The sequence below is a fragment of the Schistocerca serialis genome, chromosome 5 (genome assembly GCF_023864345.2).
Source record: "Schistocerca serialis cubense isolate TAMUIC-IGC-003099 chromosome 5, iqSchSeri2.2, whole genome shotgun sequence".
NCBI lineage: Eukaryota > Metazoa > Arthropoda > Insecta > Orthoptera > Acrididae > Schistocerca > Schistocerca serialis.
Window position 1 is genome coordinate 716,186,806 of NC_064642.1, and position 18,804 is coordinate 716,205,609.

Sequence of the window (18,804 nt, forward strand, 5' to 3'; positions counted from 1 at the left end):
TGCCTCCTAACGTTAACGAAGATGCATATGTAAAAAGAGGTGCATTAAGCAGACACCTGTCAATTGAGGTTCATATGCAATGTCATCTATGCTGACTTTAAAACAACGAAAATCAGTATTAAGAGCGAATTACTTCCCATTGATTGATTTAAGCAAGAGAGAGTGGAGTTTTGCACTGACAGGGCTTGAAACATCCAACAGTATTCCATATACCAAAGAGGCTAACAATAAACTTCATTTGGAAATTAATGGTGGAAAAGAAATTAAGAAATAGAACCTAGTGCATACGATATTGACGATTTAAATGAAGTTTTAAAGTGGTCTGGAAAAAGGATTGAGCTATGTACAAACATCAATACAATTAAATCTGAAATAAAGACGACGAGAGCAAAGATTGGCTTTAACTAGAGAGCAGAAGGGTGCAGTAGGACAGCTACTGGGTTTCCCAAAATGATAGGTTTTGTAGTAGGATCCTAATAAATTCTACAGATCTGACCAATCAGTGGATATACTTCCTGTCAGTACAGTCTGTGTCGAGTCTAAAGTTGCAGCAAACTCTTAACATAACAACAGACTGATTCATACAATTTACGGATTCTTCCCGTCAATATGATCAGAGTATATGACTGCTGAGACCTGTAGCAATGCTGTTTACCTCCTAGTAACAGTTCAGACACTAGCTTATCTGGAGCTGCGTATTGTGGACCAGGATTATCAATTTGTCGTCTTTCGCGGCGAGGAAATCATTGTATGGCTACATCTAAAGCGGAACCAGCAGCGACCTCGAACGCGCAGAGACCCGGAATCATTGACGGCGACCTTCAACCAGCCGGGACCTATTGGAGGCGGAAGAGACGATCTTTGTTTTTCCGGACCGGAAGCGAGCTACAGCCAGTCAAGGATCTCAGCAGCCCCCAGCGTCCCCGTATTGTCAACAAAGACAGGAAACGAGTAAGGTATAAAACCAACGTGCACAATACACAGCGTGGCACTTCACAAGAAAACACACACGCAAACTGCGAGTTTTTTAATCATTTGGTCTGAAACAGGGAAATAACGTCGTTCGCTACAACTAGCCTGTTGGAATATGACAAGTGTATCATCATTTTTTTAGTTGTGACAACAGAATAAAATTATCCTCAAGGCGCTATTTATTCCCTTAAAAATATTGCTAGATGTGTTTGTATGTGGGTATATATTTTCGGTAGCAAATGCCGATGTTTTGAAATGTTGTTTGACTCCTCACCACTTTGCCACACAAAACTGATCAAGAACATCCGTTATGAAGTTTGCTTTGGCCATTGATAAATTTTAACGTTGTTAGTTCCTCCGTTTCGTAACTATACCCTGGCTTTTCATATCACGGACGGTATGTTATGAGAACTTTGACGGTGCTGCTAAGCATCAGTCCTATCCTTCCTAAATATTGTCCAAACCGAGTTCAACATTTCACTACTATGTATGTATGGTTTCAACCAGCTTTCAGTACCTAAAACAATATTGGCACTTCTATTGTTTATTTCTGAGAGTAACTCGGGGATCTTGCTGCAGACACTTTGACAATTTTTTGACATGAGATTTGGCATATTTAAATCCTTTCAAATGATCTGTTTAGGCGAACTAACATTTTTTACAGTTGGCACACCCACATCAGTGTGACGGCCAATGTTCATCGGAGACAAGGGTGTCGACAGGAGCGCCCCATAGAAGTTTTTAGATTAGATTAGATTACATTTACTTTCATTCCAATTGCTAGGACTGCTATTGTTCTCTATATACATGAATGATTTGGCGGATGTGGTGGGTAGCAATCTGAAATCTGCGGTTGTTTGCTGATCATGCTGTGATGTACGGTGAGGTGTCAAAGTTGAGTGACTGTAAAAAGATACAAGACGACTTAGACAAAATTTCCCGTTGGTGTGATGAACGGCAGCTAGCTCTAAATGTAGAAAAATGTAATTTAATGCGGATGAGAAGGAGGAACAAACATGTAATGTTCAGATACATTATTAATAGTGTCCTGCTTGACACGGTGATGTCGTTTAAATATCTGGTTGCTAGATTGCAAAACGATATGAAATGGAACTAGCGTATGAGAATTGTGGTAGGGAAGGCGAACGGTCGACTTCGGTTAATGGGGAGAGTTTTAGGAAACGGTAGTTCACCTCCATATATCATGCTGATGCGACCTAACCTTGAGTGCTGCTCAAATGTCTGGGATGCGTACCAGGTCGGAATGACGGAAGAAATGAAGCAATTCAGCGGCGGCCTGCTAGATTTGGTAGCTGTAGGTTCGAACAGGAAGCACGGAGATACTCACATGAAAGTCTCTAGAGGGAAGGCGACGTTCTTTTCGGAAAACACTATTGAGAAAATTTAGAGAATCAGCATTTGAAGCTCAGTGCCAAATGATTCTGGTGTCGCCAACATACATTGCGCGTAAGGACCATGATGATAAGATACGAGAAATTAGGGCTCATACGGAGGGATATAGATAGTCGTTTTTCCCTCGCTCTATTTCCTAGTGGAACAGGAAGGGAAATGACTAGTTGTGATACAGGTACCCTCCGCCACGCACCATTCGGTAGCTTGCGGAGTATCTGTATAGATGTAGAAAGTAATTCACGCCCGCGGAAACCCGGCTTCAAATTTTTGAAATGCAATACAAGGCGTTAAAATATAAATTCGTTGTTACAATATTGTAGTTACATCTACATCTGCCGTCCTTCTCTTTCGAGCATGAACACAGGCTGTGATATGAGAATCTTCATCTGTCAGAAGAGAAATGTGTTTTTCTTTTCTCAATACTGATCTCTCTAATTCTGGTCTGATTAATGTCCTATTTCTTTCACTTTTACTTTTTGTGCCAGAGATAAATCATTATTATGACAACTTTTGACTTCTCATTCTGCTGAATATTGAGATATAGTTTTTCACATAATTTTCCATTTATGGTGTTTAATGAATTAGTAGGATTTTTTGTTACTACTCGGAGCTATAGATTCTTTTGGACAAATTGTGGTGATTCCGTATCGGTTTACACGGTCCGCCTACAGCAACTATGGCCCTTCTGCTTAAAATTTGTTTCGGTTCTATTTGTATCTTTCAGTTGTTGGTAAGACTGATTTTGGTCACGTGAACCACTTCACGCTCAGTTGTGTCAATGTTGCCGGGAGGTGTCTGCTGTTGTGTTTACAACCGTTTGTTTACGTGTGTGTATGTGCAATTCGTACTATGATACCTGTTAGGGTTAATTCATTTAACGAAAATGGATTGGGAGAGCCGGAGCAGGATGCAAATACAGCTCTTACAGAACTTGACAAAGGTAAGTTTCGTTAATTTTTACGCAAGATTTAAGTAATTCAGTGTTATTCCAGTAAACGTGCAACACCAGCTCCGTTTCTGTTAAAGACGCGATTGTAACAGTACACATGGGGAGCTATGCGCTATACTGCTTTGTCAAACTGTTTTAAAATAAATCTGTATATACACAGATTGGAATAAAATGAAAGTGTCAAAATTATTATAATTATAGTGTAGGTGTTTCATGACACCAATCTACCCGAATGTACATGCTGCTCCTGGTCTCTCCGCATTTACTATTTCTTTTACATTCACTTTTTGCCGATGGAGAATTTGAGTGTTTAACCCATGTATTGGACATTGAAATCAGCAAATATTTTCACTTTTACGCTCTGTTCTTCGAGGGCCTCACTTGCCCGCTGTTGTGTTATATGGAACAAGACAGGTACTACAGACTATGGGAAATTTCAATGGAAACGATACCAGGAACATAACTTAATATTTTACGTTAAAACGAAACTCTTTGGAGGTAGATGTGAGAAGATGCTGTAACGTATGTATCTGATGTAAGAAACAGTTGAAAATAGTAGTAGTATGAAGAGGAGAAAAACAAGTTTACATGGGGTAATCAGATTTCATCAGGTTGCACAGAATAGAGAGCAATTACATAGTTCTTTATGTGTTTATATTGTTAAAGAAATGGATCATACTGGTTAACGAAAATACATTCTAGAAGTACTCCCATATTCATTCATTCATATTAGATATATAAAACTGTTATAGGCTTGCAGAAACAATATGCAACGGGAGGCTTTAGTAATTCACCAGAAGTGATTGAAACCAAAACGACAAAAATTGTATGGAATGAACCAGAAAGATTGATTACAAAAAATATCTGTTTACGAGACAACATCCTCATCTAAAGCAGAAATAAGTGAAAAGGCAAGAGAAAAATGTATGAGATATTCAGTGAAATCACCAGAAAATGCACGCAATGAAATAACAACACTGAAGAAACAAGTTGGAGTCAGAAGTGGATATAGCATAATGGATCATTTATGAATCATATTTGAAATTATAAACTGTTCATTAAAAGTTTTACATCACTTACTTATGCCTATCTACACTGATCTGTGAACATACATGAACTTAGATTCAGGGGAACAAGGGAATATAAGAATAGCCAAAATCTTTTTCGTTTCTCTCAGCTTCAAGTCACCAAACAGCATTGTGACCAGCTTTAATTTAATAGTAAGTAACTCTCATATGATTTGAGTATGTTACATAGTAGTAACTGCCAACCGTTCAGTTGGCTTCTTAGTTATCATCATTGGATTTTAATACTTTACAATGTGCCAACTGCTTATTCAATCAGTTGTGATCGTCTGATGATTACTTAGTATGGAGTCAAAACTGTTCATGACTCCACAAATAGTAAAACCATTGTGTGTGTGTGTGCGTGTGTGTGTGTGTGTGTGTGTGTGTGTGTGTGTGTGAGAGAGAGAGAGAGAGATTACTGCTGAAACCTGTAGGGGACACCACTCTCGGATGGTGACCCTTCTGAAGTTGTTCAGTGTGTAGGGAGGGCTGCTTCAGTGATACACCTGAGAGTTTCAGTTGGCTTCATGCATGTGCAGTAAGTTTAATGGCAGTGACACCACAAGCCATTCTGTACAGTTAATGGAGTGTACAGTTCATGGAGTGGGTTAGGTGTGACCACATTTTATTGTGTGGAAAGAGTAACTGTAAAGCTGCATCAGATGTTGAATACCCTGTCTTCATTCTATACAGCCTTCATATAGTCCTTGATAGCGATGAAAGGCATCCGCACATGGTACTGACGCATAACAACACTGACCTATCTCACTGCTGAACCAGGTTAACACCTTGCCTGTGAATTAATTCCCAGGCACCTCCATTTCTTCTATGATGATCATCAGATGTCAGGCAAATCCTTCACTCATCTGTGAAGAGAACCTGATGCCACTGATCCTATTTCCATTCCAGATGTTCTCTAGCCCACCATCTTTGCTTACCATACTCCAGTTTGTACTGTTGTTTCTAGTGGGTAGCTAGAGGCCAAATTGATTGTGCGGAGATGTGTTGTGTACCACACGGGTTGAGTCATAATTTGTTGGTAGTGGTCATCAACCAGTAAGAGGTAGAGTTTCATTGTTTCATGTCTCATGTGTGGTCAACCATGTGAATGTCTTGCTGTGGCGTCTGTCTATTTTGCATGTAGCCTCCCATGCTGATAACCCTTCTTGATGTAAAGTGAAAGCATGGTACAACCTTGAAATAATCCTTTTAGGCATGTTGGCAGAATTAGTTATTTGGGCATTGTGGACTTGTTAGATTCCACCCATCTGCTTTGACTTATGACGGCATATGCAACCATAATGCTACTACATGCTCACGTGAATAAAAATAAAAACCATTTGAGAATGTTTCACTCCAGCAATAAAATGAAACTAATGGGACAACTGCAGAAAGTAGGGGGCTTAGGGTGGGGACAAGTTCGTATACAATACGAAAACATCGTCATCCCAAAACAAATATTACCGGTATCCACAAAATCAAACACACAAATACTCAACCTACAGCATAATGTTACAAATATGGAACGCACAGGAATTTCACTTGCGCTATATAGCTCAAACGAAACCCTCACAAGTCTGAAACTCGGTACTGCAAAATTTCACTTGACCTACATAAAAATGAAACTGTCGGTACCTAGAACCCAAACACAAGTAAAAATCTTGGTATTAAAGATATCACATAACCTACATAGCTCAAATGAAGCCAATAGTACCAACTGTCCCACCCCCTGTCCCCCTCCTCATACACAAATTAAAAGAACCCTAAATAAAGCATTGAAAGCCATATAAAACAAAAAAAAATTATATTCCAACCAAAGCCACCTACGAATACAAGTAGGTTGGCTAACCCTCCACACAAACTGTGACTAATTGATCTCCACTACCACTCAAGGCCCACACCCAGTTCCTCCTATACTTCACACACTCAGTAGACACTTCCCTACAAGGAGAAAACCTATCCAACAAACTTCAGAAACACACACACACACACACACACACACACTCCCGTCACACGCATGCAGGAATATGAAGATGCATGATAACAGAAATAACACGTAAGTAAAACAATCTTCCCGATGGTCATCCTAGATCTCTTGAACCAGGGCCCTCATCAAATAGAGCACCATAACTCAAAGTAACTCTTTTAGTAACTCACTAGTGACACAGCACATTCTTCCAATAATAACTTCACAGGATGGTTGCACGAAGTCAAATGACTGAGTACCATATGATACCCAAACATGAACATCTACCACAAGATCGTCCCTCCAAATGCTAAAGCAAACCAACCACAAAACATGACCCACCTAAAAAGACCCATTATTTTTGCTCAATAAACCATAATACCAACCTGTTACTGTGAAATGGACCAAGTGAGTTTTACTGACTTTATAGTGAATCTCACCAGGAAATGTGGCAACATGCTGACCATTCACAGATTTTCCAGCCCCCCCCCCCCCCCCCCCTCCTCCACACACATCCATGTAATGATTGAATCTTAACAGACACACACAAATCATATTACTAACACACTCAGAGCATCTCCTGTGTAGCAAGAGGAGTTTTCAAGCAGATGTGACTCTAGTTTGTGTAAAATACGTTATATTGCTGGATAGGCAGTAAAAGATTTGTAAGGCTGAATACCTCATGGGCGACGGCAGCAGCGGCGTGACTGCAGCCTCAACATCCATGGGCTCCAGCACTGCAGAGGAACGTGGCAGCAATGGCGGTGACCAGGGGTGGAGCCCTGGCGGCAGTGAGAGTTGCCTGCCCGGTGCAGGAGACTGGGCCGGCGGCGGCGGCAGGAGCGCCCGTCGCGGAGGCGCGAGTGCGGAGGTGCCATTGGGGAGTCATGGGCTGAGGCGGCTGAAGCTGTAAGGCATCCAATTGTGCTGGAAAGGAACCTGCGGCAGAGAACTGAAGACAGCACAAACGGATCTGGTTCCGGTGTTGCTTGACAGTGCCAGAAGAACCAGAAATTAAAAACGAGGTGCAGCCAAACTGGCAAAGGATGCGCCCCTGCTCCCAGCGCTGCATGCCAGAGAAAACACGGTAGAACACCAAAGCATGCGGCGCCAAGCCAGAATGAGGCAAAGCAGTGGGAGTGCACAGCGGCGTGTGTAATAGCTGCAGGAGCAACCGATGGGCACGGCCTTGTAGCAATTCTGTTGGGGAACAGGTGCCGCGCGACTGGGAGCGATAGGAAGTAAGGAAAGTCCATAGCATGCACTTGCGAGAGTGCGTGGCATGCAACTTGTTCATCTGCGACTTAAATATTCACACAAAGCATTCAGCCTCGCCATTCGACTGGGGTTGGAATGGGGCTGAGGCCAGATGGTGAATGCCGTTAGCAGCACAGAACACTTCAAACTCAGAGGACACAAATTGGGGGCCATTGTCGGAGACAATAACTTCAGGAAGGCCCTCAATGCAAAAAATAGACATCAAAGTCCAAATAGTACTGGCAGATGTAGTAGAAGACATAGGCACAACAAAAGGGATGTTTCTGTATCCATCAATAACTATCAACCAGTGGGTGTCCCAGAAAGGACCCACAAAATCAATATGAACGCACTGCCAAGGCACAGTAGGAGTCGGCCACGTAACAGAGCCCTGGTGGGGAACAGATTGATGCTCTGCGCAAGATGTTTATCAGTACCAACCCAAGTGCAGTGACGACGCGCTAATTGCTTCATCTGCACTATACCTCAATGACCAGCGTGCAGTATCAGAGGATTTCCAACTGCAACGAACGAGGTACAACCACACGAGACTGATCATTGTCAGTTCGTAACAAAATAACACCATGGTGTACATACATGTTGTGACATTGCGCAAAGTAACTTCGAACAAGGGGATCATGAATCTGCATAGCAAACGGAGGCCATTGAGTACGAATATACTGCAAAAGACCTGCAAAGAAGCATCGGTGGCTGTCGCGGAAGCAATGCGACAATAATCCACTGGAAAACCATTAGCTAATTCCTTATCCTGTGAATCAATAACCATGCATGACAAGTCTGAAGAATCAAACTCATTGTCAGGACCGGTAGGGAGGTGAGACAAAGCATCAGCATTGCCATTCTGGGCCGTAGGCTGAAGCAAAATTTCGTAATTCTAGTTAGAAAAAAACGAAGACCAATGTTGCAACTTTTGTGCAGTATGGGCTGGAACTGGCTTGGATGGGTGAAACAATGATGTCAAAGGCTTATGGTCAGTGACCAAATAGAACTTGCGACTGTACAAAAAGTTATGAAACTTTGTCACTTCATATACAATAGCTAAAGCTTCTTTCTCGATTTGAGAATAGTTTTGCTGGGCAGAATTGAGCAACTTAGATGCAAAAGTGATCAGGCGATCGTCAGAATTAATGCGGTGCGAGAGAACCACTCCGATGCCGTGAGAAGATGCGTCGACAGCCAAAACAACTGGTTTGGAGCGATCGAAAGGAATCAAACAGCAATCACTCAACACAGCATATTTGAGCTTGTTGAAAGCAGCATCAAATTCCGAAGACCAAACAAAAGGAATGTTGTTATGCCTAAAGCGACGCAAAGGCGCTGCAGTCTGTGCTGCATTTGATATAAACCGAACATGATGTGTAATTTCGCCCAACACAGACTGAAGTTCTTTCAAGTTCCTGGGTGCCGGCAAGTCTCTAATCACACAGAGATGTGACGGTTATGTCCGTTAATCATATGTCCTAAATACTGAATCTCAGTTTGAAAAAAATTACACTTATTTCTGTTACACTTGATTCCTGCCTGCAAAAGTACAGTAAATAAGGCACGCAAATTCTGCAAGTGTTCATCAGGGTGCAACCTGATATGACAATATCGTCCAGATAATTGGAACAACCAGGGACAGTGGCACACAACTGCTGCAAGTAAGACTGCAAAATAGCAGGAGCCGAAGCACAACGAAACGGAAGGCGGTGAAACTTGAACATTCCGAGGTGGGTCTTGATCACAAAATAGCACTGCAACTGTTTGTTGAGCAGAATTTGAAAGTATGCGTCCCGCAGAGTCAATTGTGGAAAAGAATTTTCCTGCACGAAGCTTATGAAAAAGTCTTCAGGACGCGGTAAGGGAAACGTAGCGACCACTGTCTGGGGATTTACCGTAGACTTAAAGTCGGCACAAATACGGGGACGACCATTTGGTTTCTACACATACAGTATAGGTGAAACCCATTGCAAAGCAGAAACAGGTTCAATGACACTACTGCCTTGCAAATTCTTAAGTTCAGCAGCTACGGTGTTGTCGCGAAGTGTGTGCGGTACTGGGCGTGCGCCCCGGAAAATAGGCATGGCATTGTCTTTAACTACAACATGTGCCGCAAAGTCTGTGGCACAAGTAATCATCGCATAGTGCGGCAACACTGCCTGCATGGTCACTAGCGTTGATGCAAAGTACATTGTCCTGAATTGTGAGGCCAAAAAGTTCAAATGTGTCCATGCCAAAAATGTTCGTAGCATCACTAGAGCGGAGCACATGAAAAGACAGTTTTGTCATTGCACCATACGTGGCTTGCAAACTACATACGCCAAGCACTGAGATTTCCTGTCCTGTAAATGCAGTCATTGTGGAATGTGAATGTGGGGGCAAACCAAGCATGTCATACATTGATCTATTCAGTAAAGAAACAGACTCACCAGTGTCCAGCTGCATGCGAACAGAATGGCCACAAATGTTCAAAGTCACAAAAAGTTTCCTTGCATTGTGCTGAATGTGAGAGGAAGTGTTTGGCAAAACCTGTTTATTCACACGACGAGCTGTAGAAGCACAGGAAGCAGAAGGCTGCGAATAAATGGCATTAATGTCCATAGGCTGATGATGTGAATCATGATCACGACGGTTTCCATTGTGGTGACACCCACGCGAGTCACACGAACAGGAGATAGGTTGTGAATTAGAGTTGCTCTTACTACACACACCTTGTACATGTCCTTTCTTATTACAAAAATAACACTGTGCTTGACAGGATGGGCAACTGTTCCGTGGCTGGGCGTGAAAGCAGTTTGGACATGATTTCAGTTTCTTAGTGTGTGCCTGGCTTGAAACTTGTTTACGTGCGTGTAAATGGCACGGTGTGGCTCGCAGTGCCTCGGCAGGGCGGGAGGGCACCTGCTGTAGCTCGTTAACAGTACACACACACCTGAGGTCACGTCAAATGCAGAAGTAGTCATATCTAATGTATCTTGTCTGTCTAGCAAGTCCACTACTACCTGCAAAGACGGGTTTTTAAAGCGTAATATTTGCTCATGGATGCGGTGGTCCACCACACTCTACACAATAGCGTCTCACATCATGATATCCACATATGAGCATCCTCAGGAGCAATTAAAGTCATAATCAGATGTTAGCCCATTAATGTCAGCCAACCATGATTTATTTCACTGAGTAGGACCATGCCAGAGACGAAAGAATTTGTAGCGTGCAGCTACCACATTTACACTGTCATGGAAGTGGGAGTTCAATGCATCAATCACTTCGTCGTAAGTTTTAGCTTCTGTGCGGGTGGTGGGAAACAATTTTACGAGCACACGGTATAACACAACACCCACGTTGGCAGTGAAAAAGGCAAGCTGCTCTGTACTTGGTATGTTGTATGCTGCAAAGTGTGCCTCGAGCTAGGCAATGTATTCTGGCCAGCGTTCAACATCAGGATTGAAGGCACGAAATGGCGGCGCCAGAGGTGGTGGTGCAGGCGGAGGCATTGGAGGCACCATAGTAGCTGCAGTCTGTAGTGTGACCAGTCCAATTACAGCAGCAAGCAGCTGTGTCATTTGCTGAGTCTGAAACCGTACAAGATCGGACAGCGAAGCCTGTTCCTGTGACAAAGCCATTGTTGATATAAACTTAGTCTTATAGCAAAATGTCAAAATGTGGAAGCACTCATACACTGATTCACACAGGGAAATTGACAAAGCTAAAGGAGTACCAAGCAAAAAGCACATAAGAGGAGAGGAAAAAAAAAGAATTGGGTCCCTTCTTGTCGCCAGTAATTTTGTATCCCACCTGGAAGGCGGCGCGTGGGTCTGCTTCTGAAATCTGACAAAGGGGCCGAATGAAGGAAGCGAGTAAGAGCAGGTTAGGTAAAGCACGTTGGTACTGCAAGTAAAGGGAAGATGTATGGAATATTCCAGAATTTCAAACACAAACAGCTGCTAGCATGAGTTTCTTAGAAGTAGATACCTTAGGGGTTGCGAAGCAACTCAAATCGCTTGATACGGGCAAGTCTTCAGGTCCAGATTGTATACCGATTAGGTTCCTTTCAGATTACACTGATACAATAGCTCCCTACTTAGCAATCATATACAACCGCTTGCTCACCGATAGATCTGTACCTACAGATTGGAAAATTGCGCAGGTCGCACCAGTGTTTAAGAAGGGTAGTAGGAGTAATCCATCGAACTACAGACCTATATCATTGACATCGATTTGCAGTAAGGTTTGGGAGCATATACTGTATTCAAACATTGTGAATCACCTCAAAGGGAACGATCTATTGATACGTAATCAGCATGGTTTCAGAAAACATCATTCTTGTGCAACGCAGCTAGCCCTTTATTCGCACGACGTAATGGCCGCTATCGACAGGGGATCTCAATTTGATTCCGTGTTTCTAGATTTCTGGAAAGCTTTTGATACCATTCCTCACAAGCGACTTCTAATCAAGCTGCGGGTCTATGGGGTATCATATCAGTTGTGCGACTGTATTTGTGATTTCCTGTCAGGAACGTCGCAGTTCGTAGTAATAGACGGCAAATCGAGTAAAACTGAAGCGATATCAGGTGTTCCCCAGGGAAGCATCCTGGGACCTCTGCTATTCCTGATCTATACAAATGACCTGGGTGACAATCTGAGCAGTTCTCTTAGGTTGTTTGCAGATGATGCTGTAATTTACCGTCTAGTAAGGTCATCCGAAGACCAGTATCAGTTGCAAAGCGATTTAGAAAAGATTGCTGTATGGTGTGGCAGGTGGCAGTTGATGCTAAATAACGAAAAGTGTGAGGCGGTCCGCATGAGTTCCAAAAGAAATCCGTTGGAATTCAATTACTCGATAAATAGTACAATTCTCAAGGCTGTCAATTCAACTAAGTACCTGGGTGTTAAAATTACGAACAACTTCAGTTGGAAAGACCACATAGATAATAATGTGGGGAAGGCGAGCCAAAGGTTGCGTTTCACTGGCAGGACACTTAGAAGATGCAACAAGTCCACTAAAGAGACAGCTTACACTACACTCGTTCGTCCTTTGTTAGAATATTGCTGCGCAGTGTGGGATCCTTATCAGGTGGGATTGATGGAGGACATCGAAAGGCTGCAAAAAAGGGCAGCTCATTTTGTATTATCACGTAACAGGGGAGAGAGTGTGGCAGATATGATACGCGAGTTGGGATGGAAGTCATTAAAGCAAAGGCGTTTTTCGTCGCGGCGAGATCTATTTACGAAATTTGAGTCATCAACTTTCTCTTCCGTATGCGAAAATATTTTGTTGAGCCCAACCTACATAGGTAGGAATGATCATCAAAATAAAATAAGAGAAATCAGAGCTCGAAGAGAAAGGTTTAGGTGTTCGTTTTTCCCGCGCGCTGTTCGGGAGTGGAATGGTAGAGAGGTAGTATGATTGTGGTTCGATGAACCCTCTACCAAGCACTTAAATGTGAATTGCAGAGTAGTCATGTAGATGTAGATGTAAAGTAAAAGAGGATTTTACTGGTGTCTGAACATATATAAATGAATATGTAACTTTGTACTAATGTGTGTGTAGGTACGAAGCCAAAGTCCAGATAAGAAAGTCTCAATAACAAACTACACTAAAGCAATGGTTCTCGGCCATCTGCTCTTCATGAACTGGGCGAAAACGGAGCAGCGGTCGTCTAGCTGCACAGTGTCAGCTAGAGGCCGCTGTGGTCGGCGAAGATCTTCCACGCTCATAGTGCCAATGTATGCTGTGGCATCGGAACTATCGATACCACACCCACCATATGAGCACTAACAGTTCCCCCACATTATTATTCACTTAGCTCCGACATAACACTACACAGAACACTGTTCGGACTACGACTGACAGTGTCAACATATTGAGCACATGGCACATGTGCGATTTGTGGTCAGGTACAATAGTCCATTTGTGGGTTAGGTTAGCATCTACATTGATCTTTATCCTCGCCCTTCTTACAGTGTTTTCATATTTTTGTGCAATCCCTGTAGCTAGAATTACAACCATCATCCAGTGGAATTTTGAGTACTTTTGTGATAAAGCAGACCTCAGATACCTGTTGGGCATCTATTGAACAGTGGCCATCTCAATCATTTTAGTGTGGCACATACAAAATCCTTGATCTTTAACTCCAAGAATATAAGATCCTGCAAACTCCTGTTTTCTCAACTTTCTTTGTTGTGTTCCAAAATAAAATGTAGTTAAAGTCAGTACTGCCAAGAAGGTACAGGTATTAGATATTGGTACAAGCATGTGTACATGTAAAAGTTCATAGAGTAGTGCCCATGCTATTAAGCCTGTACCTATTTACCTATTTATAAACCAATTCCAGCAGTGGTCACTACCAAACTGCAGAGACAATCTTTTATCATGAAGTTAGATATACAAAGCAGCTCATCTTTATCAAAACAGAATTTATCCCAACAACAAATATGAATTCCACACCCACAAACGGTTCAAATCCACAGGAACCTGACGTGAAACCTGCTGATGGGAGGGCATTGGTATTAACACTTTGCCATCCGCACGTCTCGTACAAATTTATTCGCTTGGCACCTGCAGCCCTAGTTCATATTACTTGGCTTGTCACCGGTAGCTTTTCACCGTTCCATTGATGACAAGCTTCAAACACATTGTCTTTTGTGTCCTTTAATTTTCCTGAAATCCTCTATTTTGCTGTATCATTCCACTAACTCAAATTTTCTGTTCAAGTAACTACTCTGCAAGTTCTACACTGTTATAATAATCATCCATGCAGAGGTGATGCCACTTTCCATCACAAGGTGTCAATAGTTCCATCACTGTTTTTGCTAAAGGCTGTCCTGTGCCGGAATATATCTTGAATGAGGAAATGTATCCCATACTCGAATCACACAGCATCCAAATGAGTATGCCATATTTCGTAATTTTCGACGGATAGTAAACTCTAAAATTTAAACGTCCGCACCACGGTATCATTCCTTCAATTTGAGATGTTTTGACTTAGATTAAATGTTTCTTTAAAATTTTTGGAAAAATAATCAGTTACAAATTGCACTTTGACAAGCTGGTCGGCATTATCTGGTTTGTTGTTGCTGTTAGAAAAATGTAAAATTGATAATATTTGTCTGAATCAGTTGCAGGACATCGTTTTGCAAAATATCAGTGTGTCTATCAATGGATTCGTTGACCAGAATCATTGATCCACGCTTTTTTTACAATTCCCATTAGGATAGCAAGCCCAAACCATTTTCTAAGTTCGGATCCCGTAACATCGACAAATTTGGCATTTCTTTAATCCAGTTTCCTTCTATTGCAATTTTGACTGTAGTACTTGTTGGTTTCGTTGCTAATATATTCAGTTAGATCATTCTCAATATATAATTCTACGATATACTCGACACTCTGTGTATCTTTGGGAAATATGTTTGGAGCCTGTGATCGTTCAAATTTATTATTAGCCCTCGGTAAATCAAAGTCTGACAACTGTGTACTGTCTTCTTCTTCTGATTCAGCCAAATCAGTTGGCAACTGTAGCATTCGCTGAATTCTTCTTGGGCATATTTCACTATCTTCCTACAATTCTGCTTCACTTTCATTTTTTTGATATGCAATGTCTTCTTCTCAATCGGCCAAGTCATTGGGAACGTCACAAATGGTTCAAATGGATCTAAGCACTATGGTACTTAACATCTGAGGTCATCAGTCCCCTAGACTTAGAACTACTTAAACCTAACTAACCTAAGGACATCACATACATCCATGCCTGAGGCAGGATTCGAACCTGCATCCGTAGCAGCAGCGCGGTTCCGGACTGAAGCGCCTAGAACCACTCGGCCACAGCGGCCGGCTCCGGAACATCAGACAAGACGTCCGCACATTTATCATAAATAATCCTATTGTCTCTTTTGTCCGCCATGATGAAAGGGCACAAGTACTTATAAAAACAAAAAACTTGTTGTCATGTGTGACTTATTGTTACCTAACCAAAACACCAACAGAATGCAAAAGATACTAAAGTGCTTTCACTGGCCACTGCGCGATACTATGCTCAAGACACCACTGTGGTGTTGCTGGCTGTTGACCACTATTTTGTGCACGACACCACTGTTGTATCGCTGAACGGCATAGTGTTAACTGATAAAGACAGCTCTGAGGGGAACGGGAGATGTGTGTTAAAAATTTGAGAGCTTGTCTTACTTCTCCACTAACTGTCTTACATATTACCAGAAAAGAATGACAGGGTGAAAGAAAACCCCCCCCTCTTGATTAATGGCTCTTATGCTGCATTGGAATGTGAGCAGTTTAGGAAAATGTGTAGAAGAGGTAAAGCTTTTTAACACAGCATAGGATTACAGCAGAGCATGCAATACCACCAGTCGGCTTTCACCAGTGATGTCAAATCAATCCCCAAGATGATTTCAAAATGGTGACCAATAACATTAGACATTCCCATGGCTCAAAAACATAAATGTCAAATACAGATTCATACAAATTCTTAATAAGAAATATTGAAGCTATCGGAACAGTCATGGAAAATTGGTAGTTTTGAGCAGGGACAAACCAAAATCGACAATAACAACCACAAACTTATGATAATAGTGACATTTACAAAATAGAACAGTCACAGAAAAAGGATACAACATTAGATAGGAAAAAAAGTGCAACCCAACTGTAACTGTTATCAAAAACATGACTTGATCTGTATAGCTCAACTTAAAAGATTGATACCAGTACAGAAAGCCAAAAGGTGGTGCTAATACTACAGTCATAAATCGTGAATACTAATGAAAGGTGGTATCAAAAAAGTCAGACGAGCTGTATGGCATAAAATGCTGATACAGATAGAGAAGCCCAGAAGGTGACAGCTGTCCACAAAGCCAAAAGGCTATACCAATGCACATGGCAACAAATTGTGAAAACTGATAAAAGGCAATATCTGCATCAATTGAGCTATACGGCTCGACTTAAAATGCAGATACCAGTAAAGCATACCAAAATGGGACATGAATATAGCAAGCCAAAAATTGCTGTAACTAATGATCTGTGGTTTCAGAAACATCGCTTGATGTGTATAGCTGAACTAAAAATGTGGATACTGTTCTAGAGAACCAAAATGTTTGAAATCTATCACACTTGATATCACTTTAACATCAATTTAACATAAAAGGTAAACAACCAAGATGGCACACACTATTAAAAGAAACTCAAATTTAAAAATTGTAACTTTACAACAAAAATGACTTTAACAAAACAAGAACATTCAACTTACCAGCCACATATTTTGTCATGAAGGGAGGACTGAGATTTGTGAACAGCAATAAAGCCAAATGATAAAGAAAATCCATCAAACATAATAAAATAACACAACTTAACAAATTTTAAACATGTCTGTGCTTCAGCAATTTTGCATGCAAGAGCTTCAGTGCATTGGACATAACAGCCAACCAGTTACAAAATACAGGTTTACTAAATCTTGACCATGGTTTTGACAGTTTTAAAATCGTCTTCTTCAGAAGGTAGAGAGATGGTATTGTTAAAATGAGCAAAATTACAGAAAATGTTTACAAATAATTTAGTGATGGATACCCATGTAGGGTCAAATATTATTTATATCTGATGTGGGAGTCATTGACTCTGTCTAGTACATGTGTGTGTCATTCACTTAATCACCATTTAAAAGACATGTTTTAAAAGTGATAGTTGTCTACTGTATGGCCTTGTCGTAAAACTTTTTAAAACATCACACATCTGAGAATAGATCCAACAATGTGTCATGTGCCACTTGCATATATATGACATTCAAATATAATACATGGCAGTATATCCTACAGAATGTATGAATGTCATGTACAGAGCTAGTGACATGTGCCGACTAGCTGAAGAGTAGAGGCACTAGCCTTACGTTGCCTCTGGTAGGTGGTGCTCCTGCACGTCCTGTTTGTCCGTAACTGGTCCTGTTTGTCCGTAACTGCTATAGGCAGCGTGTGTTATTTGACACATACATTTTCATTACTAGACTTAACATTTGAACTAAAAAGTGGAAAAGAGGAAGAAGGGAGGAGGGTAAAAAAAATGTTTTAAGACAGTAGAGATAAATTACTTTTAAATCATGTATTTTATATTTTAATTGAGCAGATGACACACACATGTACGAGACAGAGTCAGTGTATCCCACATTGGATGTAGATAATATATCATGAGTATGCTCACTAAAGTTATTTGTAAACATTTCCTGTGGTTTTACTTATTGTAGTGATACCATCCCTGTTCCACTCACGATGTCGTAATGTTTGTTAATAAGTGCAATACCTTCTGGAAAAGACAGTTTTGAATAAAACCTAAATAAAAAAGTCCCAAACAACTTACGGGTATTCAGCCAGGTAATATTTTCAGCGACCGCCGATATTTCGACGGGAGTACACCCCGCCATTTTCAAGGCAAACTGCAACTGACAGGTGATGTACAGGCAAATTTAAAACCTCAATTCTTAGACTGATGCAGGAAAGATAACACACACTGAACACTAGTGCCATCAAGATGACCAAAGTCAGAGATATCAATAGTGAGACTGTGAACTAGGAGGTGCGGTAACATTGACTCTATCCCTCTGTTTTTTGACAAGGGAGAGAGCAGGATTCCAAACAGAGTTTAAACAAAAACCTCCATCCTGGTTTACAAGGTTGCTTGCTAATTTAATCTCAACTTCCTCCTTAATAACACTGTCCCAATAGCTGGATATGCATGCCAATATCTCGGTGTTGTCATATAGCACGGGGTGACCAGTATCCAAGCAATGTTCAGCAATATCATATCTACTTGGCTGCTGTAATCATGTGTGCCATTTATGCTCAGTATATCGGTACTCCACGGCATGTGTTGACATCCACTTACTTTTTATTCAATGACCAGTATCAATGGGTAGTCCGTTGTCTCCTGTGATCGCAAATTTGTTTATGGAAGAATTTGAGGAATGAGCATTGGAGTTGGCACCTTTGAAACTCGCCTGTTTCTTCAGATATTTTGACGATACTTTTGTTTTTTGGGCTCATGGTAGGGAGAATTTGAATGCCTTTCTAGATCATCTGAACTCGATCCACCCTAACATTTGTTTTACAATGGAAGTTGAAGAGGATGGCTGGGTTCCCTTTCTTGACGTTTTGGTTAGGAAGAAGGATGATGGATCATTGGGACG

At 41.4% G+C, this 18,804-nt stretch overlaps 1 protein-coding gene across 1 annotated transcript in view; it reads left to right on the forward strand.

The window, feature by feature from the left end:
• The first annotated feature begins 3,161 nt into the window (after positions 1–3,161).
• The window catches only part of LOC126482318 (integrator complex subunit 7), a 157,635-nt gene continuing 141,992 nt past the window's right edge, over positions 3,162–18,804 (forward strand). Inside the window, 1 exon segment of the mRNA XM_050106360.1 lies at positions 3,162–3,325. Within this exon segment, the coding sequence (XP_049962317.1) occupies positions 3,235–3,325 (91 nt within the window). The 5' untranslated portion in view covers positions 3,162–3,234.